The sequence below is a fragment of the Cetorhinus maximus genome, chromosome 10 (assembly GCF_964194155.1).
Source record: "Cetorhinus maximus chromosome 10, sCetMax3.hap1.1, whole genome shotgun sequence".
Taxonomy (NCBI): Eukaryota; Metazoa; Chordata; class Chondrichthyes; order Lamniformes; family Cetorhinidae; genus Cetorhinus; species Cetorhinus maximus.
In genome coordinates, this window is record NC_135888.1 from 24579873 (window position 1) to 24596012 (window position 16140).

Below are 16140 nucleotides of genomic sequence, written 5' to 3' on the forward strand. Positions count from 1 at the left end.
GTCAGTATTAACAGGGGGTCCCCGGGGAGTGTGTCAGTATTTACAGGGGGTCCCTGGGGAGTGTGTCAGTATTTACAGGGGGTCCACGGGGAGTGTAGCAGTATTTATAGGGGGTTCCCGGGGAGTGTGTCAGTATTGACAGGGGGTCCATAGGGAGTGTGGTAGTATTTACAGGAGCTCCCTGGGGAGTGTGTCAGTATTTACAGGGGGTCCTCGGGGAGTATGTCAGTATTTACAGGGGGACACCGGGGAACGTGTCAGTATTTACAGGGGGTCCACGGGGAGTGTAGCAGTATTTATAGGGGGTTCCCGGGGAGTGTGTCAGTATTGACAGGGGGTCCATAGGGAGTGTGGTAGTATTTACAGGAGGTCCCTGGGGAGTGTGTCAGTATTTACAGGGGATCCCCGGGGAGTGTGTCAGTATTTACAGGGGGTCCCCGGGGAGTGTGTCAGTATTTACAGGGGGACACTGGGCAGCGCGTCAGTATATACAGGGGTCCCTGGGGAGTGTGTCAGTATATACAGGGGGTCCCCGGGGAGTGTGTCGGTATTTACAGTGGATCCCTGGGGAGTGCGTCAGTATTTACAGGGCGTCCCTAGGGAGTGTGTCTGTATTTACAGGGGCTCTTGGGGTAGTGTATCAATATTTACAGGGGGTCCCCGGGGAGTGTAGCAGTGTTTACAGGGAGTCCCTGTGGAGTGTGTCAGTATTTACAGGGGGTCCCTGGGGAATCTGTCAGTATTTACAGGGTGTCCCTGGGGAGTGTGTCTGTACTTACAGGTGAATTTGGGGGAGTGTATCAGTATTTACAGGGGGTCCCTGGAGAGTGTGTCTGTATTTCCAGGGGATCTTGGGGGAGTGCGTCAGTATTTACAGGGGGTCCCCGGGGAGAGTGTCTGTATTTACAGAAGGTCCCCGGAGAGCATGTCAGTATTTACAGGGGGTCGCTGGGGAGTGTGTCAGTATTTACAGGGGGCTCCCGGGTAGTGTGTCAGTATTTACAGGGGGTCCCTGGGGAATGTGGCAGTATTTACAGGGGGTCCCCGGGAGTGTGTCAGTATTTACAGGGGGCTCCCGGGTAGTGTGTCAGCATTTACAGGGGATCCCAGGGGAGTGTAGCAGTATTTACAAGGAGTCCCTGGGAAATGTGGCAGTATTTACAGGGGGACACCGGGGAGCGTGTCAGTATTTACAGGGGGTCCCAGGGGAATGTAGCAGTATTTATAGGGGGTTCCCGGGGAGTGTGTCAGTATTGACAGGGGGTCCATAGGGAGTGTGCTAGTATTTACAGGAGGTCCCTGGGGAGTGTGTCAGTATTTACAGGGGGTCCCTGGGGAGTGTGTCAGTATTTACAGGGGGACTATACGGAGTGTGTCAGTATTTACAGGGGGTCCCCGGGGAGTATGTCAGTATTTACAGGGGGACACTGGGAAGCGCGTCAGTATATACAGGGGGTCCATGGGGAGTGTGTCAGTATTAACAGGGGGTCCCCGGGGCGTGTGTCAGCATTTACATGGGGTCCCTGTGGAGTGTGGCAGTATTTACAGTGGGTCCCTGCAGAGTGCGTCAGTATTTACAAGGGGTCTCCGGGGAGTGTGTCAGTATTTACAGGGGTCCCTGGGGAGTGTGTCAGTATTTACAGGGGGTCCCCGGGGAATCTGTCAGTATTTACAGGGGGTCCCCGGGGAGTGTGTCAGTATTTACAGGGGGTCCCTGGGGAATCTGTCAGTATTTACAGGGGGTCCCCGGGGAGTTTGGCAGTGTTTACTGGGGGTCCCTGAGGAGTTTGTGAGTACTTACAAGGGGTCCCCGGGGAGTGTGTCAGTATTTACAGGAGGTCCCTGGGGAGTGTGTCAGTATTTATAGGTGGTCCCTGGCGAGTATGGCACTACTGACAGTGGGTCCTTGGGGAGTGTGGCAGTATTTACAGGGGGTCCCTGGGGAGTGTGTCAGTATTTACAGGGGGACCCTGGGGAGTGTGGCAGTATTTACAGGGGGACCCTGAGGAGCGTGGCAATATTTACAGGGTTCCTCGGGGAGTGTGTCAGTATTTACAGGCAGTCCCTGTGGAGTGTGTCAGTATTTACATGGGGTCCCAGGGTTGTGTGTCAATATTTACAGGAGTTACTGAGGAATGCGTTAGTATTTACAGGGGTCCCCGGGAAGTGTGTCAGAATTTACAGGGGGGCCACAGTGAGTGTGTCAGTATTTACAATTGGTCCCCGGGGAGTGTGTCAGTATTTGCAGGGGGTCCCCGGGGATTGTGTCAGTATTTACAGGGTGTCCCCGAGTATTGAGTCAGTATTTACAGGGGTGTCCCCGGGGAGCACATCAGTATTTACAGGAGGTCCCTGGGGAGTGTGGCAGTATTTACAGGGGGTCTCCGGGGATTGTGTCAGTATTTACAGGGGTGTCCCCGGGGAGTGTGTCAGTATTTACAGGGGGTGTGTAAGTATTTACAGGAAGTCCCAGGGGAGCGTGTCAGTACTTACAGGGGGTCCCTGGGGAGTGTGGCAGTATTTACAGGGGGTCTCTGGGGAGTGTGGCAGTATTTACAGGGGGTCTCTGGGGAGTGTGTCAGTATTTACAGGGGGTCTCCGGGGATTGTGTCAGTATTTACAGGGGTGTCCCCGGGGAGCACATCAGTATTTACAGGGGGTCCATGGGGAGTGTGGCAGTATTTACAGGGGGCCCCCGGGAGTGTGTCAGTATTTACAGGGGGTCCCCGGGGAGTGTGTCAGTATTTACAGGGGGCCCCCGGGAGTGTGTCAGTATTTACAGGGGGTCCCCGGGGAGTGTGTCAGTATTTACAGGGGGCCCCCGGGAGTGTGTCAGTATTTCCAGGAGGGTCCCCAGGGAGGGTGTCAGTATTTCCATGGAGGGTCCCCAGGGAGTGTGTCAGTATTTCCAGGAGGGTCCCCAGGGAGGGTGTCAGTACTTACAGGGGGTCCCTGTGGAGTGTGTCAGTATTTACAGGGTGTCCCTAGGGAGTGTGTCTGTATTTACAGGGGGTCTTGGGGGAGTGTATCAATATTTACAGGGGGTCCCCGGGGAGTGTGTCAGTATTTACAGGGGGTCCCTGGGGAGTGTGTCAGTATTTACAGGGGATTTTGGGGGAGTGTGTCAGTATTTACAGGGGGTCCCCGGGGAGAGTGTCTGTATTTACAGGGGATCTTGGGGGAGTGTGTCAGTATTTACAGGGGGTCCCCAGGGAGAGTGTCTGTATTTACAGGGGATCTTGGGGGAGTGTGTCAGTATTTACAGGGGGTCCCCGGGGAGAGTGTCTGTATTTACAGGAGGTCCCCGGGGAGCATGTCAGTATTTACAGGGGGTCTCCGGGATTGTGTCAGTATTTACAGGGGGTCCCTGGGGAATGTGGCAGTATTTACAGGGGGTCCCCGGGAGTGTGTCAGTATTTACAGGGGGCCCCCGGGAGTGTGTCAGTATTTACAGGGGGTCTCCGGGAGTGTGTCAGTATTTACATGGGGGTCCCCGGGGAGCGTGTCAGTATTTACAGGGAGCCCCGGGGAGTGTGTCAGTATTTACAGGGAGCCCCGGGGAGTGTGGCAGTATTTACAGTGGGTCCCTAAAGAGTGCGTCAGTACTTACAGGTGGTCCCTGGGGAGTGTGGCAGTATTTACAGGGGGTCCTTGGGGAGTGTGGCAGTATTTACAGGGGGTCCTTGGGGAGTGTGGCAGTATTTACAGGGGTTTCCGGGGAGTTTGTCGCTATTTACAGGCGGTCCCTGTGGAGTGTGGCCGTGTATACAGTGGGTCCCTGCAGAGTGCGTCAGTATTTACAGGGGGTCACCGGGGAATGCGTCAGTATTTACAGGGGGTCACCGGGGAGTGTGTCAGTATTTACAGTGGGTCCCTGCAGAGTGTGTCAGTATTTACAGGGGTCCCTGGGGCGTGTGTCAGTATTTACAGGGGTCCCTGGGGAGTGTGTCAGTATTTACAGGGGTCCCTGGGGAGTGTGTCAGTATTTACAGGGGGTCTCTGGGGAGTGTGTCAGTATTTACAGGGGTCCCTGGGGAGTGTGTCAGTATTTACAGGGGTCCCTGGGGAGTGTGTCAGTATTTACAGGGGGTCCCCGGGGAGTGTGTCAGTATTTACAGGGGGTCCCCGGGGAGTGTGTCAGTATTTACAGGGGGTCCCCGGGGAGTGTGTCAGTATTTACATGGGTCCCTGGGGAATCTGTCAGTATTTACAGGGGGTCCCTGGGGAGTGTGTCAGTATTTACAGGGGGTGTGTAAGTATTTACAGGAAGTCCCAGGGGAGCGTGTCAGTACTTACAGGGGGTCCCTGGGGAGTGTGGCAGTATTTACAGGGGGTCTCTGCGGAGTGTGGCAGTATTTACAGGAGGTCTCCGGGGAGTGTGTCAGTATTTACAGGGGTGTCCCCGGGGAGCACATCAGTATTTACAGGGGGGTCCCTGGGGAGTGTGGCAGTATTTACAGGGCATCCCTAGGGAGTGTGTCAGTATTTACAGGGGGTCCCTGGGGAATCTGTCAGTATTTACAGGGGGTCCCTGGGGAGTGTCAGTATTTACAGGGGGTCCCTGGGGAATGTGGCAGTATTTACAGGGGGTCTCCGGGAGTGTGTCAGTATTTACATGGGAGTCCCCGGGGAGCGTGTCAGTATTTACAGGGAGTCCCGGGGAGCGTGTCAGTATTTACATGGTTCCCTGGGGAGTGTGTCAGTGTTTACAGAGGGTCCCTGGGGAGTTTGGCAGAATTTACTGGGGGTCCCGGAGGAGTTTGTGACTACTTACAAGGGGTCCCCAGGGAGTGTGTCAGCATTTACCGGAGGTCCCTGGCGAGTGTGGCACTAATTACAGTGGGTCCCTAGGGAGTCTGTCAGTATTTACAGGGGTTTCCGGGGAGTGTGCCGCTATTTACAGGCGGTCCCTGTGGAGTGTGTCAGTATTTACAGGGGGTCCCCGGGGAGTGTGTCAATATTTACAGGGGTTCCTGAGGAATGTATTTAAAGGGGATCCACAGGGAATGTGTCAGTATTTCCAGGAGGGTCCCCGGGGAGGGTGTCAGTATTTACAGGGGGTCCACGGGGAGTGTGTCAGTATTTACAGGGGGTCCCCGGGGAGTGTGTCAGTATTTACAGGGGGTCCTCAGGGAGTGTGTCAGTATTTACAGGGGGACACTGGGGAGCGCATCAGTATATACAGGGGGTCCCTGGGGAGTGTGTCAGTATTAACAGGAAGTCCCAGGGGCGTGTGTCAGTATTTACAGGGAGTCCCCGGGGCGTGTGTCAGTATTTACAGGGAGTCCCCGGGGCGTGTGGCTGTACTTATAGCTGTTCCTGTGGTGAAAGGTGTTCTGTACGAAGAACGGGTGTTGCGGTTGGATCTGTACCCAGCGGACTTTATAAGATTGAGAGGTGATCTTATTGAAACATATAAGATCCTGAGGGGACTCGATTGGTTGGATTCTGCGAGGATGTTTCCACTAATGGGCGAGAGTTGAACCAGGGGACACAGTTTATAAATATGGGTCTCCCTTTTAAGATGGAGATGAGGAGGAATTTCTTTTTGCAGTCTGTGGAATTCACTTCACCAGAGAGCAGTGGAGGCTGGGTCAATGAGTACATTCAAGGCTTATTTAGACAGATCTTTGATTGACAATGGAGTCAAATGTTATAGGGGACAGACAGGAAAGTGGAGTTGAAGCCAAGTCAAATCAGCTATGATCTTATCAAATGGGGAAGCAGAGTTGAAGGGCTGAATGGCCTACTCCTGCTCCTAATTCCTATGTTCCTATATTCCTATGTAACAGTATTCAGAAGGGCTCCCTAGGAGTGTGTCAGTACCTACAGATAGTCTTGGAGTGGGTTTTGCTGTTTCATGTTAAATCACAGCATAAGTGGCAGCTATAAAACGGAAAATGTACAGTTCAGGATGGAAATCTAAAAGGCACCCATGGAAAGACATATATGCCTTAAAGTGGGTGCAGTGTAGATTCATCAGTATTATACTGGGGTTTTGAGGGCTAAATTTTGGGTAATGGTTGCATAGATCAGGCACCCTTGAGTTTAGGAGATTTATTTGAGTTATTTTTGAAGATGTTACTAGTAGGGTAGATGAAGGGGAACTAGTAGATGTAGTATACCTGGATTTCCAAAAGGCATTCAGTAAGGTGCCACACAGAAAGTTAATATGCAAGAAAAGGGCTCATATAGTTGGGGGTAACATATTAGCATGGTTCACTAATGCACTTTAGGGAAGGAAATCTGGCGTCCTTACCTGGTCTGGTCTACATGTGACTCCAGACCCACATCAATGCGGTTGATTCTTCATGCCCTCTTAAATGGCCTAGCAAGCCACTCAGTTGTATCAAACCGCTACAGAAAATTGGATAAGGAATGAAACTGGATGGACCACTCAGCATCGACCTAGGCACCGGAAACGACAATGGCAAACTCAGCCCTGTCGACCCTACAAAATCCTCCTGACTAACATCTGGGAGTTTGTGCCAAAATTGGGAGAGTTGTCCCACAGACTAGTCAAGCAACAGCCTGACATAGTCATGATCACGGAACCGTGCTATTACGACTGGTCCCCCAATTTGCTAACTTCCCGAACGGGACCCCAATTTTGATATGCTTCCGGGTGAGGAGGAATCAGCTGGTTCCTGTCCTTTATTCAGTTGTTCGCAACAAGTTTAATTTAAAAGGGATCTCTTTTGCCCCATGGATACCTTTTCCCAGTCCAAATGTATTTCTGTTTTAGAATGAGCCAGTTTAACCAAGCTTTCTTGAGTCAAAGAAAGAGTAAGTTTTTTAGTTACTAAAAACCTGAGAAAAATAATAAAAATGCAACAGACACACGCACAGATCAGAAATGAGAAGTTGAGTCCAAAAACAAGTTTAAACGATGTATGAATCAGTCTGTGGTTTGTCCGTGAGGCGTAGATGGTGCAATGTTGCAGCCGTTAAGTTGGGTGATTCTGGTAGAGCTGACTTTGGCAGCTTAGCAGTTGGTTTGCAGACACTTGGTTCTGAGGTTGGTTGAAGAAGCTGTCCTATTTCCCTTTTGATTGTCGCTTTGCTGACTTGCTTCTGGTAACAGAGAGAGGAAGAGAGACCTTGCCTACAAGCTTCAGGGGTGCCTAGTTGATCTTCTTCTGCTGTCACTCTCACAGCACACTAGCACACACACATCAGGTCTGCAGCTAGCTTTTAACCCCATTCCCTTGTGTATTCCTGGAAGGGAAAAAAATAAACATGTCTTTCACTCAGAGTCCTTTTTCTTTCAACTCAGACCATTTCCACAATCTGAGATATAACTCAATAGGAGATGGTTTCTGCTGAGATGTGGTAATCAGTCTCCATTGTCTCCACAACCACAGGAGATTAAAGTTCAGTCTTTTGCATTTCATCTCTTCCTTTCAAGTGTCTCTGTCTGAAATAGGCCTTGACAGCGTTTTAGGTGCGACATTCCATCTTCTCTCGAGACTAGTCGGTCAAGTATAATCCACATAGGAATTTTCCAGAAAGTGGTTACTTTACATTCTCAGCTATCTTTGGCTCAGTGTCTTTCCTTGTATGTCTTTTTAAAAAAAACACATGTCTTCCTTAAAAAGTTCAATATGCACATCAGTAATTCAGGGATGTAATGCAATATCATGGCAAAACCTTAAAGATAAGGTCCCTGACACCACCATCACCATTCCTGGGTATGTCCTGTCTCACCAGCAGGACAGATCCAACAGAGGTGATGGCACGGTGGTATACAGTTGGGAAGGAGTTACTCTGGGAGTCCTCAACATCAACTCCGGACCCCATGAAGTCTCATGGCATCAGGTCAAACATGGGCAAAGAAACCTCCTGCTGATTACCATGTACCACCCTCGCTCAGCTGATGAATTAGTGTTCCTCCATGTTGAACTCACTTGGAGGCTGTATTGAGGATGGAAAGGGTGCAGAATGTACTCTGGGTGGGGGTCTTCAATGTTCATCATCAAGAGAGGCTCGGTAGCACCACTACTGACCGAGCTGGCTGAGTCCTAAATGACATAGCTGCTAGACTGGGTCTGCGGCAGGTGGTGAGGGAACCAACAAGAGGGAAAAACATACTTGACCTCATCCTCATCAACCTGCCTGCCGCAGATGCATCTATTCATGACAATACTGATAGGAGTGACCACTGCGCAGTCCTTATGGAGATGAAGTCCTGCCTTCACGTTGAGGATATTCTCCATTATGTTGTGTGGCACCACCACTGTGCTAAATGGGATAGATTTTAAACAGATCTAGCAGCTCAAGACTGGGCATCCACGAGGCACTGTGGGCCATCAGCAGCAACAGAATTGTACTCAAACCACATTTGTAACCTAATGGCCTGGCATATCCCCCACTCTACCATTACCACCAAGCCAGGGGATCAACCCTGGTTCAATGAGGAGTCCAGGAGCAGAACCAGGCATACCTAAAAATGAGGTGTAAATCTGGTGAAGCTACAACACAGGACTACTTGTGTGCCAAACAGCATAAGCAGTGAGTGATAGACAGAGTTAAGGGATTACACAACCAACGGATCAGATCTAAGCTCTGCAGTCCTGCCACATCCAATCATGAATGGTGGTGGACAATTAAACAACTCACTGGAGGAGGAGGCTCCACAAATATCTCCATTCTCAATAATGAGGGAGCCCAGAATATCAGCGCAAAAGATAAAGCATTTGCAACAATCTTCAGCCATAAGTGCCAAGTGGATGATCCATCTCAGCCTTCCAGACGTCCCCAGCATCACAGATGCCAGCCTTCAGCCAATTCAATTCACTCCACATAATATCAAGAAACAGCTGAAGGCACTGGATACTGCAAAGGCTATGGGCCCTAACAATATTCCGGCAATAATACTGAAAACTTGTGCTCCAGAACTTGCTGCGCCCCTAGCCAAGCTGTTCCAGTACAGCTACAACACTGGCATCTACCCGGCTATGTGGAAAATTGCCCAGGTATATCCTGTACACAAAAGGCAGGACAAATCCAACCCAGCCAATTACCGCTCCATTAGTCTACTCTCCATCATTATTAAAGTAATGGAAGGAGTCATCAGCAGTGCTATCAAGTGGCATTTACTTAGCAATAGCCTGCTCAATGACCCTTAGTTTGGGTTCCTCCAGGGTCACTCAGCTCCTGACCTCATTACAACCTTGGTTCAAACATGGACAAAATAGTTGAACTCCAGAGGTGAGGTGAGAGTGACTGCCCTTGACATCAAGGGAGCATTTGACGGAGTGTGGCATCAAGGAGCCCTAGCAAAACTGGAGTCAATGGGAAACAAGGGGAAAGTTCTCCGCTGGTAGGTGTCATACCTAGCACAAAGGAAGATGGTTGTGGTTGTTGGAGGTCAATCGTCTCAGTTCCAGGACATCACTGCAGGAGTTCCTCAGGGTAGTGTCCTAGGCCCAACCATCTTCAGCTGCTTCATCAATGACCTTGCTTCCATCATAAGGTCAGAAGTGGGGATGTTCGCTGATGATTGCACAATGTTCAGCACCATTCGCGACTTCTCAGTTACTGAAGCAGTCCATGTCCAAATGCAGCAAGACCTGGACAATATCCAGGCTTGGGCTGACAAGTGGCAAGTAACATTTGTGCCACACAAGTGCCCAACAATGATCATCTCCAACAAGGGAGAATCTAACCATCGGCCTTTGACATTCAATGGCATTACCATCACTGAATCCCCCACTAGCAACATCTTGGGGGTTATCATTGGCCAGAAACAGATTTGGACCAGCCATATAAATATTGTGGCTACAAGAGCAGGTCAGAGGCTAGGAATCCTGTGGTGAGTAACTCAACTCCTGACTCTTAAAGCCTGTCCACCATCTATAAGGCACAAGTCAGGAGTGTAATGGAATATTCTCCACTTGCCTGGATGAGTGCAGCTCCCACAACACTCAAGGAGCTTGACACCATCCAGGACAAAGCAGCCCACTTGATTGGCACCACATCCACAAACATTCACTCCCTCCACCACCAACGCACAGTAGAAGCAGTGTGTACCATCTACAAGATGCACTGCAGGAATTCACCAAGGCTCCTTAGACAGCACCTTCCAAACCCATAAGCGCTACCATCTAGAAGGACAAGGGCAGCAGATAGATAGGATCACCACCACCTGGAAGTTCCCCTCCAAACCACATGCCATCCTGACTTGGAAATGTATCACATTTCCTTCACTGTCGCTGGGTCAAAATGCTGGAACTTCCTCCCTAACAGCACTGTGGGTGTACCTATATCACATGGACTGTGGTTCAAGAAGGCAGCTTCTCAAGAGCAATTAGGGATGGGCAATAAATGCTGGCCCAGCCAGCGATGCCAACATCCCATGCCTGAATAAAATGAACAGGAAGCAGCGAGTTGAGATAAAGCATTTTCAAGTTGGCAGAATGTGACTGGTGGAGTACTGCAAGGATCAGGTCTCAGTTATTTACAATCTATATTAACAACTTAGACAAAAAGACTGAGAGTAATGTATCTAATTCTGCTAACAATAAAAAGGTAGGTGGGGATGTAAGCTGTGAGGAGGACACAAAGGGGCTGCAAAGAGATATAGACAGATTAAGCTAGTGGGCAACAAGATGGTAGGTGGTGTATAAAGCGGGAAGTGTGAAGTTATTCATTTTGTCTGAAAAAATAGAAAAGCAGAATTTTTAAAAAGGTATGAAAGTTGTACATGTTGATGTACAAGAGGGTGTGCTTGTACAAGGAACACAGCAAGTTGTCATGCAGGTACAGCTAGCAATTAGGAAGGCAAAAAGGCATGTTAGCAAATACAAGAATAAGGAAGTCTTGATACGGTTGTATTGGGCTTTGGTGAGATCACATCTGGAGTACTGAGCACTGTTTTGGTTTTCTTATCTAAGGAAGGATATACTTGCATTGGAGGCAGTACACTGAAGGTCCACTAGATTGGTTCCTGGTCTGAGAGAGTTGTCCAATGCTGAGAGGCTGAGTAAATTGGGTCTATACTTACTGGAGTTTAGAAGAATGAGACCTGATCGCATTGAAGCATACAAGACCCAGAAGTGGCTTGACAGGGTCAAATAAAAACAGAAAGTGCTGGAAAAATCTCCGCACGTCTAGCCGCATCTGTGGAGACAGAAACAGAGTTAACGTTTCAAATCCAATATGACTCTTCTTTGGAACTGTTGGATGAGGCAAAGAATGAAATGAAACTGGGGACCAGGACAGCTTTGAGATAGGGTGAGTCGGTGCTACTGAAGGGAGAGGTCGAGTGTGTACATAAGGCAGTGCATGGCACTGAGTGTGGATCGCAGGATGCAGCAAGAACAGCAGTCCGAGGAGTGTTGTATGTCCCAGAGATGTGTGTAATCCTGGGCAGATTCGAAACATGAGGGATGGAACTTCAGTTGAAATCCACATAGGGTAAGTTGTAGCTGGAGAAACTCACTGAGAAAGGAGATGTGGCTGTGAAAGTGGGTTTTGGTAAACATCTTATCAAACACCTGGAGGGAACTGGAAAGCAATGAAGGTGAACAGGGCAAAAGAGACAAATGGAAATCCTGTCGGAAGAGCAGAACTTCTTCAAGGTGGGCATTGCAGGAAGAGAAGTGGTCGTGAATTAAACACTAAAATAAAACCAAAGTATTGCGGATGCTGGAGACCTGAAATTAAAAAAAAAATGCTGGACAAACTCAACAGGTCTGGCGGCATCCACGGAGAGAGAAACAGAGTTAATGTCATGAGTCCAGTATGACTCTCCTTCAGAACTCAGGCTTCTCTTGCTTGGGAATCTGGAACAGTCTCAGGATAAGGGGCCGATCATTTAGGACTGAGATGAGGAGAAATTTCTTCACTCAAAGTATTTGTGAATCTTTGGAATTATCTACCCCAGAGGGTTGTGGATGCTCCATCATTCAATACATTTAAGGATGACCTTTCTTCAGCTTATGATACTGTGTGGAAATATGGACTGAAGCTCAAACTACTTCGGCTTCTGCCGCGTACCAAACTACTCTGGTGGCTGCCATGTACCAAACTCCTCTGGCTGCTGCCATCTACCAAACTACTCCGGCTGCTGCCGCCATGTACCAAACTACTCTGGTGGCTGCCATGTACCAAACTCCTCTGGCTGCTGCCATGTACCAAACTACTCTGGTGGCTGCCATGTACCAAACTACTCTGGTGGCTGCCATGTACCAAACTCCTCTGGCTGCTGCCATGTACCAAACTACTCTGGCTGCTGCTGCCATGTACCAAACTACTCCGGCTGCTGCTGCCATGTACCAAACTACTCCGGCTGCTGTCGCGTACCAAACTACTCTGGTGGCTGCCGCCATGTACCAAACTACTCCGGCTGCTGCCATGTACTAAACTATTCTGGCTGCTGCCATGTACCAAACTACTCTGGTGGCTGCCGCCATGTACCAAACTACTCCGGCTGTTGCCGCGTACCAAACTACTCCGGCTGTTGCCGCGTACCAAACTACTCCGGCTGTTGCCGCGTACCAAACTACTCCGGCTGCCGTGGACATTTCTGAGCAACAGAAGGATTAAGATCTACCTACGAGACAGGGTCAGCACTCCAAGAACGCTCAACAACGGTCTCCCACAGGGGCAGTGTCCTGGCACCGACACTTTTTAACATCTATTATCAACATAGCCACGACATCATCATGGAAATGTATTTACACCAACGATTTTGCCATGAGAACTCAGGCAAAACCTTTCCAGGATATGAAAATCACGCGTTGACCAAACCGTGGAGCACGAGTAACATCCTGCCCTGAACTCAAGTTTAAGAATGACATTCTGGAGTTAGACTTGCTCTCCAGCAGGGCATTGGACTGGTTAGAGAACTTGACATTAAAACTGTGATGGCAGTGTTACGACCAGGATGGGAGGAGTGTGCTCTAGCCCCACTACTCCACAGGTCGCACCATTCGTTTAAATGTTTAATTCACTCACCAAAATGGCCACTTATTTACTTTCACTACTGTTAGACCCAGAATAAAAGTGACATTAACCAGGCTTCTTTCAATAAATTCAGAATGATTGATTTGTTATAAAACAAAACTTCTTTTTAAAACAAGTTGCAAGAAATGGTTAACACATGATTTGTAATCTGGAAGTGTAACTATCTAAACCTTTTAAGATTGCACAGCGCATGCATGTGCGCACGCACACAAACACACGCTCACACAAAAAGGACAAACAAGTAGGGTCTCTGCGGAGCTGGGAAGTTGAAGAAAAGAACTTTATATAAAGGGTAAAGTTTGCAGAGTTTTCACCTGTTGATCTGGTGCTCCCTCATGTGAGGACGGGTCGCTAGTCCCAGTAGACGTCTGGAGGTTTTCACCAATGGAGCTTCGGCATGGAGGAAAATTGAGCCGGATCAATCCACCTCATCTCAGCCTCTTAGGTTTCCAAATACAGACAAGTTCTCCTGAGATGAGGATTCCTAGCTGGATACTGATAACCACACTGCATTTTCAGCAAGGCAAGGAAAGCACGAGCTTGACAGCTTTTCCCCTTCTCAGTCCATTCCCAACTGGGTTCAAAACATAAAGTTCTTCTGTCAGGTGATTTCCAGTAAATCATCAGGCCTTTGCCTTTAAAACAGTTTTTTTTCCCCCTCATTAATTTAAGTGATTGCAGTTCAAATAAACAAATAGCCCTCCTCCACAATTGCCGTGCTGGCCAGGTGATTTCTTTTGGAAAAGGTATGCTTGCCCCCAGTCCAAAGGTGAATTTATGACCTTTTTGAAAAAAAATTCCAAGTGTCCAAATATTACAATGTCCTTCCAATTTCAAAAGAAAAATACACTTCTTGAAGATATGGTTCTAACAACAGCTTCTGCTCCTAAAGCCATATGAAAGAGAGAGAGAGAAGGTTTTAGATAGGATCAATAGAGAGAAAGTATTTCCTCTGGTGGGAGAATCCAGAACAAAGGGGCAGAACCTCAAAAGTTGAGCCAGGCCGTTCAGGTGTGATGCCACAGAAAGGGGAGTGGGAATCTGGAACTATCTCCCCCCCCCCCCCCCCCCCACCCCCACCATAAGACTGTTGAGGCTGGGGGTCAGTTGAAAACTTCAAAACAGAAATTGATGAATTTTTGTTGTACAGGAGTTTACAAAATTACCGAACTGGGGGTGGGCGGATGAAGTTGAGATACAGGTCAACCATGAATAATTAAATGGAAGAACAGCCACGAGGGGCTGAATGGCCTCCCCTGTTCCTGTGTTCTTCGCAAAGGCTGATCAGCCCCTGGAATTGGCGGCAGTGTGGGCAGAAACTCAGGAGCCGAAAAGTATGCGCTGAGGGTATGGAGGGGTGGAGTGGGTCTCTATGCAAAGGTGGGTTAAGATGAGCTAAATGCTTCCCTCAGCTGTAGCCAGAGAGATGCTGTCGATATGAATATACACAAAAATGTTTGATATGTGATCATCATGGGGGCTTATTTTTTTCATTGACTGAAATTTGCAGATCCAAGCCAACCAACCCGCTCTATCGAACAACAAATCAGACATACGGCAGTCAGCAACCAACCGTCCATGAAATGCCGGTAAGACCCGTCACTTACTCAAATCAGCCGGTTGAACGGGAATTTTACCAAACTCTGATGCCCACCAGTAGTTTAATAGCCTGTTTGCAGCCAATCTCTAGTGTCACAAATTCAAAACCCATGGAACCCGTACCCCAGTGAGAGTCAGTGTGTGTGGGACCCGTACCCCAGTGAGTGTCAGTGTGTGTGGGACCCGTACCCCAGTGAGTGTCAGTGTGTGTGGGACCCGTACCCCAGTGAGAGTCAGTGTGTGTGGGACCCGTACCCCAGTGAGTGTCAGTGTGTGTGGGACCCGTACCCCAGTGAGTGTCAGTGTGTGTGGGACCCGTACCCCAGTGAGAGTCAGTGTGTGTGGGACCCGTACCCCAGTGAGTGTCAGTGTGTGTGTGGGACCCGTACCCCATTGAGAGTCAGTGTGTGTGGGACCCGTACCCCAGTGAGTGTCAGTGTGTGTGGGACCCGTACCCCAGTGAGTGTCAGTGTGTGTGGGACCCGTACCCCAGTGAGAGTCAGTGTGTGTGGGACCCGTACCCCAGTGAGTGTCAGTGTGTGTGTGGGACCCGTACCCCATTGAGAGTCAGTGTGTGTGGGACCTGTACCCCAGTGAGAGTCAGTGTGTGTGGGACCTGTACCCCAGTGAGAGTCAGTGTGTGTGGGACCCGTACCCCAGTGAGAGTCAGTGTGTGTGGGACCCGTACCCCAGTGAGAGTCAGTGTGTGTGGGACCTGTACCCCAGTGAGAGTCAGTGTGTGTGGGACCCGTACCCCAGTGAGAGTCAGTGTGTGTGGGACCCGTACCCCAGTGAGAGTCAGTGTGTGTGGGACCCGTACCCTAGTGAGAGTCAGTGTGTGTGGGACCCGTACCCCAGTGAGAGTCAGTGTGTGTGGGACCCGTACCCCAGTGAGAGTCAGTGTGTGTGGGACCCGTACCCCAGTGAGAGTCAGTGTGTGTGGGACCCGTACCCCAGTGAGAGTCAGTGTGTGTGGGACCCGTACCCCAGTGAGTGCCAGTGTGTGTGGGACCCGTACCCCAGTGAGTGTCAGTGTGTGTGGGACCCGTACCCCAGTGAGAGTCAGTGTGTGTGGAACCTGTACCCCAGTGAGAGTCAGTGTGTGTGGGACCCGTACCCCAGTGAGAGTCAGTGTGTGTGGAACCTGTACCCCAGTGAGAGTCAGTGTGTGTGGGACCCGTACCCCAGTGAGAGTCAGTGTGTGTGGAACCTGTACCCCAGTGAGAGTCAGTGTGTGTGGGACCCGTACCCCAGTGAGAGTCAGTGTGTGTGGGACCCGTACCCCAGTGAGAGTCAGTGTGTGTGGAACCTGTACCCCAGTGAGAGTCAGTGAGTGTGGGACCCGTACCCCAGTGAGAGTCAGTGTGTGTGGAACCTGTACCCCAGTGAGAGTCAGTGTGTGTGGGACCCGTACCCCAGTGAGTGTCAGTGTGTGTGGGACCCGTACCCCAGTGAGAGTCAGTGTGTGTGTGGATTACTTGTTTACTTCCTTGGAGACAAAAGAGGCTGGATTGTCTCCTGCGGTTGTGGGATTGATGTGAGGTTTGGGACGGTTGGCTGGGGGGTGGGGTG

General features: G+C 49.8%; 2 protein-coding genes across 3 annotated transcripts in view; both read left to right on the top strand.

The window, feature by feature from the left end:
• cacfd1 (calcium channel flower domain containing 1) overlaps nucleotides 1-14559 on the top strand; it is a 93628-nt gene extending 79069 nt beyond the window's left edge. Inside the window, exon 6 of the mRNA XM_078550238.1 lies at nucleotides 14480-14559. The gene's annotated coding sequence lies outside the window, so the exon portion shown is untranslated. The remainder of the gene's footprint in view (nucleotides 1-14479) is intronic.
• The window catches only part of pierce1 (piercer of microtubule wall 1), a 37024-nt gene that overhangs the window by 20443 nt on the left and 441 nt on the right, over nucleotides 1-16140 (top strand). For both annotated transcript variants that reach the window (XM_078550242.1, XM_078550241.1), the window contains exon 2: nucleotides 14480-14558. In XM_078550242.1, coding sequence (XP_078406368.1) covers nucleotides 14480-14558 — 79 coding nt within the window. The remainder of the gene's footprint in view (nucleotides 1-14479; nucleotides 14559-16140) is intronic.